At 40.1% G+C, this 18,582-nt stretch overlaps 1 protein-coding gene across 2 annotated transcripts in view; it reads left to right on the top strand.

Annotated features, from left to right (window-relative positions):
• LOC124792596 (pre-mRNA-processing-splicing factor 8) overlaps positions 1–18,582 on the top strand; it is a 103,646-nt gene that overhangs the window by 59,460 nt on the left and 25,604 nt on the right. For both annotated transcript variants that reach the window (XR_007016577.1, XM_047257953.1), the window contains exons 20-28: positions 744–982; positions 6,582–6,728; positions 6,810–6,960; positions 7,551–7,727; positions 12,310–12,546; positions 16,804–17,130; positions 17,219–17,388; positions 17,520–17,667; positions 17,751–17,879. Coding sequence is in view for 1 of the 2 variants with exons in the window: in XM_047257953.1 (XP_047113909.1) it covers positions 744–982; positions 6,582–6,728; positions 6,810–6,960; positions 7,551–7,727; positions 12,310–12,546; positions 16,804–17,130; positions 17,219–17,388; positions 17,520–17,667; positions 17,751–17,879 (1,725 nt within the window). In the remaining variant the exon portion in view is untranslated. The remainder of the gene's footprint in view (positions 1–743; positions 983–6,581; positions 6,729–6,809; positions 6,961–7,550; positions 7,728–12,309; positions 12,547–16,803; positions 17,131–17,218; positions 17,389–17,519; positions 17,668–17,750; positions 17,880–18,582) is intronic.

Genomic DNA, 18,582 nt, shown 5'->3' with positions numbered 1-18,582 from the left:
ACTGGTACCAGTGTAAAATAGACCACAGAACTTTCTGTACTGTTGATCACGGGATAGACAATTCTCATGACACTGCACAAGCACTGGTACTTAAACTACTTGGGTTATGTGCTGCATGGTCATTTACAGGTATAGCAACTCATCAATAACTTCCCGTGAGATAGGACACCTTCCTCTTGCAGGTGCCACCCTAAGCCCACCATCCTTTTCAAATTTCAGTATCGTATTCTGTAAACCATTTAATGACATTGGCCAACCCCTCAGCCCTTTCAGTCAGCAATACTCTCTCAGTGCATAACTGTATTTGGTACCTTTCACATAAAACAGTTTTCACCTCAGTGCACAGTGTCTATTCTCGATAGCCATGCTGTTCAAGTTGTGGCTTGTGAGATGAAAGTGTGAATGTTGTACCATCATACAAACAGTATATGGTGCCTGATTCACACCCTGTGGCAAAAATTGTAACTAATCGGTTTCGCATTAAAGCACTAGCATACCAAGTTTCGATCGCCACTGCCCAGTACATCTGTGTAACTGGGGGCTGGGGGTGGGGGAGGGGGATGTGACCCACGTCCTCTTTGAGGGTGGTAGACTACATTAAACTTTCGGCAGTAATGTGTGACTCAGTCTTAATTAACTAGGATTTTTCAGTTTCCAAGCTCTACATAAATCTTTCCAAGTCAGGTGGTATTAATTAAATTAAAATCAATTGAAGCATTAATATTTTGCTATTATTTTTCTAGGATATGAATCATACCAACAGTTATGGCATAATAAGAGGGCTTCAGTTTGCTTCATTTATAGTCCAATATTATGGGCTTGTGTTGGACTTGTTGGTGTTAGGGCTTCAGAGAGCTTCTGAGATGGCAGGACCTCCACAAATGCCAAATGATTTCCTCACATTTCAGGATGTTGCAACAGAATGTGCACATCCTATCAGGCTGTATTGCCGTTATGTTGACAGGATTCACATATTTTTCAGGTAAGATTTGATGTTTACAGAAGCTTAAATTAATTAAATTGGTACTGGTTTGGGTAATGATGAAAATATTGTAATTGGCTCTTATTCACCTGTTTTAGTAACTTGTGGATAGTTCATTCTGACTGTTTGAGCTGATAACTTCATTGAATCTAGCTTTGTGTAAATTTGAGAAATGTACTTTCCACTTTACTTTCAGAGATAATTTTTAATGAAAATAATCAATTTTTAAAATTTAATTTAATTGGATAAATAAAAAATCTACTCACAAAGCAACAGCTGGAGAACTCACTATAAAGGTATAAAAATTTGCAAGCTTCCAAGCAGTGTCTCCTGCTTCCGGTAGAAGGGCTGAGGGGGAACATCGGGTAAGACTCCCCTGACCCTTGGTTCTGGGCGACTTCCCCAAACTCTCCTCATTTCCTATACTTCATCAGTCCTTTTTATTCACACCTCTTCCTTCCCCTTCAACTCTTCTGCCAGAAGATGGAGCCACTGCCTCCAAAACCTTACACATTTGTGCCTTTATATGGGTGCTCTCCTGTTGCTGCTTTGTGAATAGATATTACATCTATTCAATTATGTTATAGAAGTAATTTGTTGACAGAGTGATCCACACATTTTTAGAGTTTTCTATCCCTTGTCCCTCCATCCACCTTTAAGTTATTGGTACAGGAAAGGAATCACGTTGTTGTAGTTGTATATTTTGTCAAAAAATGCCATCAAAGAAAGGAATGCGAAGAGAGTCGATAAACTACTGTAGGAGAAAAATAAATAACTATTTAACATGGAGATGATTTTGTAGCTTCACTTTTTACATAAACTTGGGACATTATATTGTTCACCAACCCTGAGAGTCACAATTTGAACAATTAAGGCACATGCCTGACGCCCTCCCTCCCTCCCTCAGGCTCTCGCGCGTGCGTGTCCACACACACACACACACACACACACACACACACACACACACACACACACACACACACACACACACACTAAGGTAAGTCTTTCCGCTCCCGGGATTGGGATGACTCCTTACCCTCTCCCTTAAAACCCACATCCTTTCGTCTTTCCCTCTCCTTCCCTCTTTCCTGATGAAGCAACCGTTGGTTGCGAAAGCTTGAATTTTGTGGACTGAAGGTGAGGCCTTTGGGTAGGACAGAGGTTTCGGATTGGGAGAGAGGTTTGGAGGAAAAGTTAACTACTGAATTAGGGTGTTGTGGTTCCAGATAGTGTTGATTGGAATTTTGAGGTTTTGGAGGGAGTGGAGCTGGAAGTGAGAGATAGAGTAGATGGGAGAGACTGGGTTTGTGTGCAATGAGAGGAGGTTGAGGTTTGCTGGAAAGGTTGTGAAGGGTGAGTGAGTTGCCTTTCCGGAGGTGGGAAACCAGGAGATTGGACAGTTTTTTGAGGTGAAGGGTGGCATGCTGTTCTAATTTGCGGTTGGCCTGTAGGAGGATGCTCTAAACAGCCAGTGTGGATGTGGGAGAGGAAAGATTGAGGACTTTTATTAAGGATAGGAGTTGACGGGTGTGTTCATTGGCTGTGTTGATGTGTAGGTGAAGGATTAGGTGGGTGAGGGCAATGGATTGTTCAGTTTGGAACTGGTATAGGGACTGATAGAAAGAAGGGTTGCAGCCAGAGATGGGAACTTTAAGTGTGAGGCCTTTGGGGGTAATGCCAAATGTCAGACAAGCCTGAGAAAATAAAATATGCGAGCGTAATCTGGCTAGGGTGAAGGCATGTTTGCGGAAGGAATGTAAATAAAATTTAATGGGGTCTTTGTGTGGGTGTTGGAGGGTGACATGGTATTAGAAGGTGGAAAGTGTAACATGAGGCTGAAACGAAAATGAAAATAAAAATATATGGGGAGAGATAAAGGTGAACTAGAAAGTAACTGGAGATCTGTTGTGAAAAAAGGCGAAAAAGTGTTGGTTAAAGCTGGGCTATGTTGATCCTGTGGTGAACTTGGGTTGGTAGACAACGATGTGCACAAAGGTTAGGTGGTTGTGTTGCCGCCAAAACACGTTAAAGGATGGAGAAATTCGGGAAAATTTCGAAAAAACTGTGTGTAAATATATTAAAAGGAGTGGTTTTGTGGTGGCAGATTATGAAAATGAGGCTAACAATTGTCTGGCAAAGAAATAATGATGTTAAAACCTGTGGGAAGCGGCTAAAAATTATCAGTGATGTGGGAGAAACGGAAATGGAAATAAAGCGAAAGTTATCAGAACTATCCGAAATGGTTGTTTAATAGGTGAAAGGAACTGTTCGTGAACTAGAAACGGTGGATTTTATAGCAGCGGTAGTGTTGAAAGCGGAAAAAAAAAATTTTTAGTTATTGTTTGGAAGTGGGTGACATATTATTGAGTATATATAGGCGGGATAAAATTGTATAGTAAATTACGGTAAAAAGGAGAAGGTGAATACAAAGTGAAACTACTGGCAAAAACAGAAAGAGAAAATAAGACAACAGAAAAGATTTCGAAATGCAACAGTGACAGTAACAAACGTAATTGTTCGGTTCAAATTAATGATATGAATATAATAGAGGGAAACATTCCACGTGGGAATAATATATCTAAAAACAAAGATGATGTGACTTACCAAACTAAAGCGCTGGCACGTCGATAGTCACACAAACATACACACAAAATTCTAGCTTTCACAACCAACGGTTGCTTCGTCAGGGGAGAGGGAAGGAGAGGGAAAGACGAAAGGATGTGGGTTTTAAGGGAGAGGGTAAGGAGTCATTACAATCCCGGGAGCGGAAAGACTTACCTTAGGGGGGGAAAAAAGGACGGGTATACACTCGCGCGCGCACACACACACATATCCATCCACACGTACACAGACACAAGCAGAAACATGTCTGCTTGTGTCTGTATATGTGTGGATGGATATGTGTGTGTGTGTGTGTGTGTGTGTGTGTGTGTGTGTGTGTGTGTGTGTGTGTGTGTGTGCGAGTGTATACCCATCCTTTTTTCCCCCCTAAGGTAAGTCTTTCCGCTCCCGGGATTGGAATGACTCCTTACCCTCTCCCTTAAAACCCACATCCTTTCGTCTTTCCCTCTCCTTCCCTCTTTCCTGATAAGCAACCGTTGGTTGCGAAAGCTAGAATTTTGTGTGTATGTTTGTGTGTCTATCGACGTGCCAGCGCTATATATATATTTCTCTTTGCGTGCTCCCATTCCTGTTTTTCTCTCCTTATGATGTTTTGTATTAACAAAATTCTCTCCTGACCATGATATTGTGTACTAATGTTTTCTTCTTATTTTGAATTAAATTTAAAACATGAAACTGTGGTGTTGCATTTAAGTATATGATATAGGTATAGGAATAGATATAGAAGTGTCTTCATACACTCCTGGAAATGGAAAAAAGAACACATTGACACCGGTGTGTCAGACCCACCATACTTGCTCCGGACACTGCGAGAGGGCTGTACAAGCAAAGATCACACGCACGGCACAGCGGACACACCAGGAACCGCGGTGTTGGTCGTCGAATGGCGCTAGCTGCGCAGCATTTGTGCACCGCCGCCGTCAGTGTCAGCCAGTTTGCCGTGGCATACGGAGCTCCATCGCAGTCTTTAACACTGGTAGCATGCCGCGACAGCGTGGACGTGATCCGTATGTGCAGTTGACGGACTTCGAGCGAGGGCGTATAGTGGGCATGCGGGAGGCCGGGTGGACATACCGCCGAATTGCTCAACACGTGGGGCGTGAGGTCTCCACAGTACATCGATGTTGTCGCCAGTGGTCGGCGGAAGGTGCACGTGCCCGTCGACCTGGGACTGGACCGCAGCGACGCACGGATGCACGCCAAGACCGTAGGATCCTACGCAGTGCCGTAGGGGACCGCACCGCCACTTCCCAGCAAATTAGGGACACTGTTGCTCCTGGGGTATCGGCGAGGACCATTTGCAACCGTCTCCATGAAGCTGAGCTACGGTCCCGCACACCGTTAGGCCGTCTTCCGCTCACGCCCCAACATCGTGCAGCCCGCCTCCAGTGGTGTCGCAACAGGCGTGAATGGAGGGACGAATGGAGACGTGTCGTCTTCAGCGATGAGAGTCGCTTCTGCCTTGGTTCCAATGATGGTCGTATGCGTGTTTGGCGCCGTGCAGGTGAGCGCCACAATCAGGACTGCATACGACCGAGGCACACAGGGCCAACACCCGGCATCATGGTGTGGGGAGCGATCTCCTACACTGGCCGTACACCACTGGTGATCGTCGAGGGGACACTGAATAGTGCACGGTACATCCAAACCGTCATCGAACCCATTGTTCTACCATTCCTAGACCGGCAAGGGAACTTGCTGTTCCAACAGGACAATGCACGTCCGCATGTATCCCGTGCCACCCAACGTGCTCTAGAAGGTGTAAGTCAACTACCCTGGCCAGCAAGATCTCCGGATCTGTCCCCCATTGAGCATGTTTGGGACTGGATGAAGCGTCGTCTCACGCGGCCTGCACGTCCAGCACGAACGCTGGTCCAACTGAGGCGCCAGGTGGAAATGGCATGGCAAGCCGTTCCACAGGACTACATCCAGCATCTCTACGATCGTCTCCATGGGAGAATAGCAGCCTGCATTGCTGCGAAAGGTGGATATACACTGTACTAGTGCCGACATTGTGCATGCTCTGTTGCCTGTGTCTATGTGCCTGTGGTTCTGTCAGTGTGATCATGTGATGTATCTGACCCCAGGAATGTGTCAATAAAGTTTCCCCTTCCTGGGACAATGAATTCACGGTGTTCTTATTTCAATTTCCAGGAGTGTATAAAAATGTGCTGTTGGAAAATTAGTATGGGGGAGAAAGCCTTGTATTTGAAGAAGCTGTTACCTTATTCTGAGTAGGGTTATGAACTTGTAGAATTAGAATTCTGTGCTAGCAGTTTACTTAAAATTTCCTTAGTTACTTTACTTTCCAGAGTAGTCTTGAATGTAAAACTGTAAGTTCAACACAAAATATTTGATCATGTGAACATTCGCAACTGAGGAACACCTTAAAAGAATAAAAATCTGCTTCAGTTGGCAGTAATTTTCTTAATTTATTCCATAACTGGTTGCAAAGCTTAAAGCTTCATCTTCATGTGCCACCAAATAATCATGGTAACAAAAACGTGTGACGGTCGGACCAGTCAGTCATGGGGGATCACACCCAAGTCAAACAAATGCATGGGAGCGAAAGACCAGGACCTACATTGTCAGCCAGTCCAATTTATAAATATAACTTCAGTAATTGAGTGTTGAATTTTCTTAACAAATTTGGCAAATTCTTACTTTCTGAAAGTGCAGTGATGGTGATAGGAACAGTTAAAGTAATCCTAATTTTCAGAAGTATATGTTGTGTATTCTGGGAGGAAAGACGGGCAGGTCACTCAAGCTTAGAGAGAGGATCACAGCTGTTCTGAAGAAAGTGAATTTGTTTAATATGTATGTTTATAGGTCTTACAGTGTCCAGTGCCTATTGTACTTTACTATGTTGTAAACATTTTCATAAATAAAATGTACGGTTGACATTCTTTCATTGCACAGGAAAATTGCAATTTTAATTTTTTTCTTTTGTCTCAAAATGTGAAAAATATAATTCCAGGTTCAGTGCTGAAGAAGCTAGAGATCTTATACAGAGATATTTGACAGAGCATCCAGATCCAAATAACGAAAATATTGTAGGATACAATAACAAGAAATGTTGGCCCCGTGATGCAAGAATGAGACTTATGAAGCATGATGTCAATCTGTGAGTATGACATAGTAAAAATATTTAACTGTTATTGATGTCTTCTGTTTATTTATTATGCCATTTTGTTTGTTGTTTAAGTGGCCGAGCTGTTTTCTGGGACATCAAGAATCGTCTTCCACGTTCTACGACGACAATTCAGTGGGAGAACAGCTTTGTTAGTGTTTATTCTAAGGATAATCCAAATTTACTTTTTAACATGAGTGGGTTTGAATGCAGAATTTTGCCAAAGGTGAGTATGTTTTGTGGTTGTGATTTTAAATAATTAACATTTTGTTGTATTCACAGTTACGATAATGTTAGATTTCAAAAGTTTTGAGACTGTAGAACAGCCTGTTTTAACGCAGTCCCATAGGGTTGTGGTGCCCCTCAGATTGCCCTCAGGCAGGCACAACTAGCATAGATTCATAAGTTAATCACCAGATGGCCCTGTTTCATGTGTTTTATGTAAGTGCTAAACACACCTCTGTGCACTCAACCAGTGCATTACAATTAAATACACTAGAGCGGGCTACCTGAGTGCCTGTCTGCACAACAGCTATTTGTCCACCTCTGTCTGTAGACAACCAGCTGTCTGTGAGTGGGCAATTGAGCTGGAACAGCCTATACTATAGAAACTGAAATTCTGGGCTGTAGACTTCATATATGTTTAAATTTCTATTTCCATTTCATTTTAGCAATATCTGAGATAAAATTTTGTTTTATAACTCAAATAGAAGTCATTTTAAAGAAATAAATATTTTGTGGTGCTATAGTGTACTGATAAAAGTAGTCATTTCTAATGATGTCAGAATGAGAATTGATAATATTTATTTATTATAGTGCCGAACAACCCACGAAGAATTTACACATCGGGATGGTGTGTGGAACCTACAGAATGAAGTAACGAAGGAAAGAACAGCTCAGTGCTTTTTAAGAGTTGATGAAGAATCGTTGCAACGTTTCCATAACAGAGTCAGACAGATATTAATGGCAAGTGGATCAACAACATTTACCAAGGTAGGTTGAGTATGTACAAAAATGAATGCATTTTTATGGATGTGTATCAGAAAACATTAGCAAATGTTATATGAGAAAAATGTAATGTTCTAGTTGTGTTGAGAAAGCTTACTAGTGCTCTATTTATCAGTATAATAACATTATTACTTGGTCATTTTTCCAAAATGTTTAAAACTTGGAAAGGGATTTCCGCTTACATAAAAGGTAAAAATTCTTCAGACAATAGCTATTCTCAAATTCCTTGCAGAGAGACAGCTATTTTTAAGGATAGCAGTGTATCCAGTTAATTCAGCATTTGGTTTTTAAGCTGTAGCAGAACTGTGTTTACAGACAAAAATTATTGGATTATCTTGTCAGTTTTTCCTAAAGAAAAACCTTGAAAAATGTTTGTATCCTATTACACTTACTGGAATGAAGAGTAATAATTTAAACAATTAATAGTAAAATAGGAAGAATAGAATTGCAGGTTCAGTTTTTGTAAATATGTTAAGCATACAATTCTTCAGGGTTGGTGAGTAATTCATAAATGAAACATGGTATCCACGTCCACAGCAGCAGCTAGTTGTTTTATTCCACTACTGGTGCAGGCAGCAGTTGTATGTCATAAAATTACATAATATTGTAGTTACACATCAAATTCTGAAATAACATTTGCTATAGTACAACGATAATGTTACATTGTTGTAAGATGATAAAATTGTGTTGCTAAGATTTCGGAGATTATGAAAAACCCAAACCACTTTATCAGTCAACTCATACAAATCCTTAGGTATAACAATTTGTGGGGACATTAGGTAGGATAATCACATAGGCTCCGTTGACGGCAAAGCAGAGGTCAGACTTCAGTTTATGGGTAGAATGATGGGAAAATGAAAAGCCTTCAGAGGAGAGTGATTAAAAAAACTCATGAGCAATCAATTGTAGAGTATTGCTGAAGTGTGTGGGGCCCTTACCAGATAGGGATGATAGGGCGGGACTGGCAGGATGAATGGTCACAGCTTCATGTGATCTATGAGAGGGTATAATAGAAAGGCCTGGACTGACACTCTCTCGATGATAGACATCAGCTGTCCCAAAAAAGCCTGCTTAAAAAGTTTCAAGAACCACTGTAAGTGAAGAATGTGCAGCTGCCTTTCCATATAGCTCCCATAGGGATCACGACTGCCCACTCCCCCACCCCATGAAACCTGGACCTTGCTATTGGTGGAGAGGATTGTGTACCTCAGCGATGCAGATAGCTGTACTGTAGGTGCAATGACAACAGAGGGGAATCTGTTAAGAGGCAAGACAAATGTGGGGTTCCTGAAGAGGGGCAGCAGCCTTTACAGTAGTTGCTGGGGCAACAGTCGGGATGATTGACTGAACTGTCGTAACATCAACCAAAACAGCATTGCTGTGCTGGTACTAAGAATGGTTGAAAGCAAGGGTAAATTACAGCCATAATTTTTCCTGAGGATATGCAGCGTTTCTGTATGGTTAAATGATGATGGTGCCCTCTTGGGTAAAATATTCTGGAGGTAAAATAGTCCCCCATACGGGCCTCCGGGTGGGAACTACTCAAGAGGACGTCATTATCAGGAGAAACAAAACTGGCATTTTACGGATCGGAGCTTGGAATGTGAGAGCCCTTAATCGGATAGGTAGGTTAGAAAATTTAAAAAGTGAAATGGGTAGTTTAAAATTAGATATATTGGAAATTAGTTAAGTTCGGTGCCAGGAGGAACAGGATTTGTGGTCAGATGAATACAGGATTATAAGTACAAAATCAAATAAGGGTAATGCAAGAGTAGCTTTAATAATGAAAAAAAAAAGTGCATAAGCTACTGTGGACAGCATAGTGAAAACATTATTGTAGCCAAGACAGGCATGAAACCCACACCCACTACAGTAGTACAAGTTTATATGCCAACAAGCTCCGCAGATGGTGAAGAGATTAAAGAAATGCATTATGAGATAAAAGAAATGATTCATGTAGTTACGGAAGATGAAAATTTAATAGTCATGGGGGACTGGAATTCGATGTTAGGAAAAGGAATAGAACGGAAAATAGTAGCTGAATATGGACTGGTGGTAAGGAATGAAAGAGGAAACTGGTAGAATTTTGCGCAGAACATAACGTAATCAACGCTAACATTTGGTTTAAGAATCAGGAAAAAATGTATATGTGGAAGAGACCTGGAGACACTGGAAGGTTTGGGATTGATTATGTAATGGTAAGACAGAGATTTGGGAACCAGGTTTTAAATTGTAAGACTTTTCCTGGGGCAGATGTGGACTCTGACCACAATTTGCTGATTATGAACTGTAGATTGAAACTGCGGAAAGGTAGGAATTCGTGGAGATGGGACCTGGATAAACTGAAAGAAATAAAAGTTGTAGAGAGTTTCAGAGGGAGCATTAGGGAACGATTGACAAGGACAGGGGAAAGTAATACAGTAGAAGAATGAGTAGCTTTGAGAGATGAAATAGTGAACGCAGCAGAGAAAACAAGTAGGTAAAAAGATGAGGGCTAGTAGAAATCCTTGGGTAACAGAAGAGATATTGAATTTAATTGATGAAAGTAGAAAATATAAAAATGCAGTAAATGAAGCAGGCGAAAAGGAATAAAAGCATCTAAAAAATGAGATTGACAGCAAGTGCAAAATGGCTAAGTGGGAATGGCTAGAGGACAAATATAAGGATGTAGAAACATTTATCACTAGGGGTAAGATAGATGCTGCCTACAGAAAAATAAGAGAACTACCTGTGTGAATACCAAAGAGCTCAGATGGTGAACTCAGTCTCAAGCAAAAAAGGGAAAACCAAAAGGTGGAATGAGTATGTAGAGGGTCTATACAAGGGCGATGCACTTGAAAACAATATTATGAAAATTGAAGAGGACATAGATGAAAATGAGATGGGAGATATGATATGGTGTGAAGAATTGGACAGACCCCTGAAAGACCTAAGTAGAAACAAGGCCTTGGGATTAGACAACATTCCGTTAGAACTACTGATAGCCTTGGGAGAGCCAGCCATCTGGTGGGCAAGATCTATGAGACAGGCGAAATACTCTCGGACTTCAAGAAGAATATAAGAATTCCAATTCCTAAGAAAGCAGTTGTTGGCAGGTTTGAAAATTACTGAACTATCATTTTAATAAGTCACAGCTGCAAAATACTAACACGAATTCTTTACAGATGAATGGGAAAACTGGTATAAGCTGGCCATGGGGAAGATCAGTTTGGATTCCGTAAAAATGTTGGAACATGCGGGGCAATACTGTCCCCATGACTTACCTTAGAAGCTAGATTTAGCAAACCTACGTTTATAGCATTTGTAGACTTAGAGAAAGCTTTTGACAGTGCTTACTGGAATACTGTCTTTCAAATTCTGAAGGTGGCAGGGATAAAATACAGGGAGTGAGAGGCTATAGCCAATTTGTAGAGAGACCAGATGCCAGTTACAAGAGTCGAGGAGCACGAATAGGAAGCAATGATTGAGAAGGGAGTGAGACAGGGTTTTAGCCTATCCCCGGTGTTACTTAATCTGTACATTGAACAAGCACGGAAGCAATGATTGAGAAGGGAGTGAGACAGGGTTTTAGCCTATCCCCGGTGTTACTTAATCTGTACATTGAACAAGCACTAAAGAAAACCAAAGAACAAATAAAAAAAACATTGAGGTTTGCCAGTGACATTGTAATTTTATTAGAGGCAGCAAAGGACTTTTAAGAACAGTTGAACGGAATTGACAATGTCTTGAAAGGTGGATATAAGATGAACATCAATAATAGCAAAACGGGGATAATGGAATGTAGTTAGATTAAATCAGGTGTTGCTGAGGGAATTTGATTAGCATGGAGAGCTGCATCAAACCAGTCTTTGGACTGAAGACAACAACAACAACAACAACAGGGATCACAAAAAATGAAACTAATTAATTGTCTTAAGTGAACATAGTGTTCAATTTTTGAGTTACCAAATTTTAAAACCCGTCACCTGAAGCTGAAATGTACCGTTCCTGTGTGTGCGTGTGTGTGTGTGTGTGTGTGTGTGTGTGTGTGTGTAAAAATTGGTGTAATTAATTATGCAGGGTTAATATGTCAACATAAATAGTCAATTTTTGACAATATGATGTAATTGTATGGATAAATAGTTCACTCGCCAAGTCGTGGCAGGAGAATATGTATATGAAAGTTAAGGATATTTGCAAGCTTTCAGAGCCAGGGGCTCTTTCTTCTGATAGAAGGGTTGAAGCGGGGGGAGGAAGGCTGAAAGAAAGAAACTGGCAAGGTTTAGCAAATGGGGGGTGGGGGGCTGCTGGGCAACTTCCTGTAACTCTCCCCATTTCCTGAACCTTGGCACACCTTTACCTTCATTCCTCTTCCTTCCTGTTCAACCCATCTGCCAGAAGAAAAATCAGCTGACTCTGAAAGCTCTTTAATTTTGGTGTATGTTTTCTCCTGCCACCACTTGGTGAGTAGATTTTTTATCAATCCAGTCCTATTATAATTATGTAGGGTGTTATGGATAATGACTAATTACATAAACTGTATTTGACACTGACTCATTTCACCTTTTCATTTGTAATCTGTACACAGATTGTGAACAAATGGAACACAGCATTGATTGGACTTATGACATACTTCAGAGAAGCAGTAGTAAACACTCAGGAGCTGCTTGATCTTCTTGTGAAATGTGAAAATAAAATTCAGACCCGTATAAAAATTGGTCTCAACTCAAAAATGCCTTCAAGGTTTCCCCCTGTTGTATTCTACACTCCAAAGGAGTTGGGTGGCCTTGGAATGCTGTCCATGGGGCATGTTCTGATACCACAGGTAAGCATTATAATCTCCCAACACTGATGTATTACAAGAATTTCACAACCTACAGGATTTTACAAACTTTGCTAAAAATAGTGGACTGGATGAATGAGAAATTGCTGTTGCAGTTTTAAATGTGGATAGGCAACCAATTGATGAATGGAACATAGATGTGTAACAATGCTACTTACATACTTTCTATTTTTTTGTATATTGTTAAATAATTTAGGTTACATAAAATAAAGAAAGGCAACGACTCACCTATAGTGAATCAATGCTTGGAGCATAGAAACACATAACAGAAAACAGCAGTCACACTAGCTTTCAAGCACTAGCTCTTTTTCTAGTAATAGTACACACATTCGCACACTTAACCACAAATACACCCAAATGCAAGCATTGCTTTGGCCGTGTGTGTGTGTGTGTGCGTGCGTGCGTGCGTGCGTGCGTGCTTTTGCTAGAAAAAGAGCTATTGTGAATGTTGTTTCTTGTTATGTGTTTCTATGCTCCCACTCATCATCCGCAATATGTGAGTGGTTGCCTTTCCTGTATTTTATTTATTTATGAGTATTTATATCATGTGTAATGTGTCAAAATTGTGATTACATATGTTTACATGTATATTAAATTACAATTTGACTCTGCAGATATTACTTTGTTATAAATAAAACAATAAAAGATTATTTATTTCACTCCTCAGTAGTGACATGTTTATAACAGTTAACAGATGTGGTGGTTGTCGTACTATATGGCAGTCAGTTCAGTGATAGTTTCAATAAAAATGCATGCAAGGGCTGTTCAAAAAGTATTCAACTTTTATTTATAAAATCAATCTTTACTCAGGTATAATTGTTTTGACCCTAGTCACCTTCAGAATAGTCCCCTGTAGCTTCTGCAAACCTTTCCCAATGCTGCTGCCATAGTGGGAAGCATCGGTGGTAAGCCTCTTTTGGTATGGTGCACAGCTGCTCCATCAAATTCTGCACAATGTCTTTCCTGTTTCACAGTCTGGTCCCTTTCAGAATCTTTTACAGTTTAGGAAAAGCCAGAAGTCACTCATTGCTAGGTCAGGAGACTAGTGTGGCGGACAAACCACATCTGTGTCGTGTTTGGCCAAAAAACTCAGAACTAATTGAGAACGATTAGTAGGTGCGTTACCTTAGTGAAGAGACCAACAGCTTGCTGCCTCTAAGTCTGGGTATTCACATCTCACTGCTTCATAAAAGCGACACGGAATCTCTTGGTAGTATTCCTTATTGACATCAGTATCTTCTGAGACATGCTTGTGATGGCCCGCACAATGGAGTCAAAGACAAGACAGTCAGCATAATTTTCACATTTCTGCATACCTGCCTCAGTTTGTTTGGGTCTTGAGTATGGTGGATGCTTCCACTGCAATGACTGGAACTTCATTTCTAGTTCATACCTACAAACCCTGGACTCATTACCAGTGATCACTGTGTTAAGAAAGTTGGTCACAGTGTCTAGCATGTCCTGTTTGAACAAAGTTTCTTATGTTCAGTTGTTAGCTGAGATCCTCCTGAGGTTCAACTGTTTTGTTAAAATAGAGTGAGTGGATCCATTACTAATTTCAACCGTCAAGTGAGCGCACCAACCACAAATAGAATGGTTTTGCACGGTTCGGTTGTTGTTTCACAGTTGCAAGCCCATATTTATTCCTTCAGTATTAGTTGAGCAAACCATGATAAATTGTTTTGTCATACGTCCAAGTGAGCAGCAATAACACAAAATACAAAACAAGCTAGGCAAGAAAATATTATTAATCAGTGCAAGAAAATGACCCAGATCATGAGCTAGCAGCACAATCTCACAATGAGGCAGTTGTCTCCGAAATAGTTGGTAATTGAATAAGTGGTTGGCTGGGATCTTAAGTGACTGCAGTATCTAGTGCTTCGAATGGGTCATTACTGTCTCAGTAACACCTGTCCAAGGCAACAGAATGATATGATGGAAGTTTATTCCATTATCGTTTAATAAAACAGTGCTTAAGCTCAAATTATGTAAGTTTATTCTATTGTTGTCTAATGAAACTAATATTAAACTGTGATTTTGCTTGTACATATTTACCTTGTTAACATAAAAGCTGCTAATCTTTACACCATGTGCTTGCTTGTGTTATGAAAAACAGCATGTGCACTCATGGGTTAACATTGTCAGCAAGTTTTCTGATCATTGATTTGTCTATCCTGCATCACCAAGGTCCTTATATGAGCAATAAAAACTCATTAGCAGATGTTGTGGACTTACCTAAAAGTGCTTCTCTCTTCATTAATGAATATCCATTTTTGAAGTGGTTGTACCACTCCTTTATCTGTGTGGTACCCATTGCTTCATCTCCAAACACTTTCAAATTATGCGAAGCGTTCAACTTGAGAATCGTCAAGCTTAAAACAAAATTTGATGCACTATGTGTGCCTACAAAGGTAGAGCATATAAGGACACCAGTACCATTGTTGGTTTCAACAGTAAAAAATATTGGATACTTTTTGAACAGCCCTCATATACAAACGCTGCACAACATCTAAATGAATGGAAACTAACATTATCAACATAAAATACCTATATTAATATTTAATCAATTATCATCTTCACTCTTCAGTAGTAATATGTTCAGAACAATTTGGCGGGCACGGTCGTTTTCGTACTATTGGCATAGCTGGGCATAAGACAGTTAATCCATTAATCGATAATCAACAAAGTTAACTCTTTGAGTAGCAGATTAATTTTTAAGGTAATTTAAAAAAACTTAATGGACTGTTTAACTTGCATGAACTTTTTGTGGTCTGTTAATCATTGCTTAGGTACTTAATATTTGTCAAAAATGATGCCGCACCACCTGCCTAAATCATGTTCTGACGTGTTCGGGTCATGTTGGTGTCTGGGTTATTGTTCTTTGCTTATCGACTTCCCGTTAAGCACTAAATTTTTTTAGTAGATTGACTGTGGAAACTAGGTCATGGAATCAAGTTGTAGCATCTACAGCTGATGAAAATAAATGGCCACATTTACGTGATTACATTAATTTTGTATCCGGATCGCGAGAACAAATACTTTTCCACTGTAAACTGTGCTTGCCTAAAAAATCAACAATTGGGCTCATACTTCAAGCCTTAACAAATTAAAACAGCTCATAGGGAGACCACATGAATTTCAGTATGTATTGTTTAAAGAAATAGTATCAGCAGTGGCTGGTCAAGGAAAGCCGAAAAGAGAAATGAAACTTGTCCATTCAGATATCGACAGTGTAGCTAGTAGCAGTAATCCAATTAATATGACAGAGAAGCACTGGAGAGTGTTTTGGCCTTGCAGTGATTGGCAGTGGTGTCTCTCAAGCTGGAGCGAGTAATATGTTCGATTCACTTGCTCATTTCACTACACCCACAACATAAAGTTTACTCTCGTGAGTTAATGATTAACTTTAGCTTCTGATAAATCAGCTGTGAAGTCTCAGTTTAACATTTAACGAAGTTAACATTTTTGGTAATGGCTTAATGATAAGTGAAGTTAACTTTTTGATTAATATTGCCCAGCTATAACTATCGGGCAGTTAACTTCAACAATTCATATACGATAAAAATATGTATCAGCACTACACAAAGACTGGTCAAAATAGCTTAGTCTATTTGCAACGCTTGTATTAACTTTTGACAATTGTCAAACTGTTCAGCCATATCTTATCTTAGGTAATCTTCTTTCACAAATTCCTCAGGAAATAATAATGAGTGAATCAAGAGAAACCGATATGCTTCAGTTTTGAAGGGAGTCACTATTCTGTAAGTTTTTGATCTCAGTGGGAAGAAGGTGAAACCCTTTTGCATCTGCGTACTTGGACACCTCTCTGCACCAGGCACAGATTGTTTACTTGATAGTGTATGTCGTTATTGTTGCAGTGTCATGCATGTGAACTGCTGAATTGTTTACAAAGAGAATAGGGTTCTCTATAAAAAGCACATTAGAAGAAAAGATGTATTGACAAGCAGTAGTAAGTATTCCCAGCTGCCTAAGTAGTTCGCGACAGGACTGTGGTGGCCTTTTCTTCTTCTTCTTCCTTCTTTTTTTTTGGGGGGGGGGGGAGATAAAGTTTTTAAGCAAGAAGAGTGTTTCCAAGATAGTAGCAAAATAAGCTGCATTATGACCATTTGTCTCCAACACGAGAAAGCATTCATAATGGGAAAATAAATATATAAAAATAAAAAAAATGTTGTTGTGATTTGAATTTAAACTATTGGTTTTCTTTTTATTTATTTCTAGTCGGATTTGAGATGGTCTAAGCAGACTGATGTTGGAATTACACATTTCCGTTCTGGAATGAGCCATGATGAAGACCAACTTATCCCTAATTTATACAGATACATCCAGCCTTGGGAGTCTGAATTTATTGATTCACAGCGAGTGTGGGCTGAATATGCATTGAAAAGACAGGAAGCAAATGCCCAGAACAGAAGGCTTACTCTCGAGGATCTTGAAGACAGTTGGGATAGAGGAATTCCTCGCATAAATACTCTTTTCCAGAAAGATAGGCATACTCTTGCTTATGACAAAGGCTGGAGAATAAGAACTGAATTCAAGCAGTACCAGGTAAGATTGTTAACAGTAAAAAGTTACAAACTTCAAAATGACAATATAATGTGTTACACAATGCTGATTGCAATAAACATTTTTCTAGGTTTTGAAGCAAAACCCATTTTGGTGGACACATCAGCGGCATGATGGTAAATTGTGGAATCTAAATAACTACCGGACTGATATGATTCAAGCTTTGGGGGGAGTTGAAGGAATCTTGGAACATACACTTTTCAAGGGCACTTACTTCCCAACATGGGAAGGTCTTTTTTGGTAAGTAATACTGAACGGTGGATCTCGGTGTATAATGTCAAGTGTATTTTCAGTGTAATTCTTTGTTGAATACTGCAAATTTACTGGATAGATCAGTGGTTTATAGCTTTTGTTGCCTTTGTCTCATTCAGGGAAAAGGCTTCAGGATTTGAAGAATCCATGAAGTACAAAAAACTAACAAATGCCCAGAGATCTGGTCTCAACCAGATACCAAATCGACGATTCACACTCTGGTGGTCACCCACAATCAACAGGGCAAATGTTTATGTTGGTTTCCAGGTGAGTTTATGGTTAAGATGTATGTGGTAAATATTTATTGTTAAAGGTTTGGTATTCCATCTTATCTTGGAATTCTTTTTTAGGTCCAACTTGATTTGACTGGAATTTTCATGCATGGCAAAATTCCAACATTGAAGATTTCACTTATTCAAATCTTCCGTGCTCACTTGTGGCAGAAGGTCCACGAGTCCATTGTTATGGATCTATGTCAGGTAATTGTTCATTCTTTTTAGTCTTGGTAGCTGTCACATTTTTCTGTACTATTGGAAATCATTTGGGAAATAACATCACACTTTCAACTGCAAAGTCTGCGTTTTGTTACTGATCTGCAGTAACTTACCCAGGTCAGTGGTTTAGCGCTCCATGTGTGTAACATCAGTATAAACAACCAATCTGTTAACAGTACCTTCTTTTATTATATAGACTGATAATGCCATCAAGGTATAAAGAACTAGGAAATATAATATAGTAATAAAAAAAATCTAATTCCCTCACAAGCATTCTTCCGGGCTATCTATATACACTATGTAATCAAAAGTATCCGGGCACCTGGCTGAAAATGACTTACAAGTTCGTGGTGCCCTCCATCGGTAATGCTTGATTTCCATATAGTGTCGGCCCACCCTTAGCCTTGATGACAGCTTCCACTCTCGCAGGCATACATTCAGTCAGGTGCTGGAAGGTTTCTTGGGGAATGACAGCCCATTCTTCATGGAGTGCTGCACGTAGGAGAGGTATCGATGTCGGTCGGTGAGGCCTAGTATGAAGCCTGCGTTCCAAAACAACCCAAAGGTGTTCCATAGGATTCAGGTCAGGACTCTGTGCAGGCCAGTCCATTAGAGGGATGTTACTGCCATGTAACCACTCCACCACAGGCCGTGCATTATGAACATCGTGTTGAAAGAGCAATCGCCG

This window comes from Schistocerca piceifrons, chromosome 1, assembly GCF_021461385.2.
Source record: "Schistocerca piceifrons isolate TAMUIC-IGC-003096 chromosome 1, iqSchPice1.1, whole genome shotgun sequence".
In the NCBI taxonomy this organism is placed as follows: Eukaryota; Metazoa; Arthropoda; class Insecta; order Orthoptera; family Acrididae; genus Schistocerca; species Schistocerca piceifrons.
Note: the sequence above shows the minus strand (reverse complement) of the source record. Positions and strands in the feature narration are given on the sequence as shown.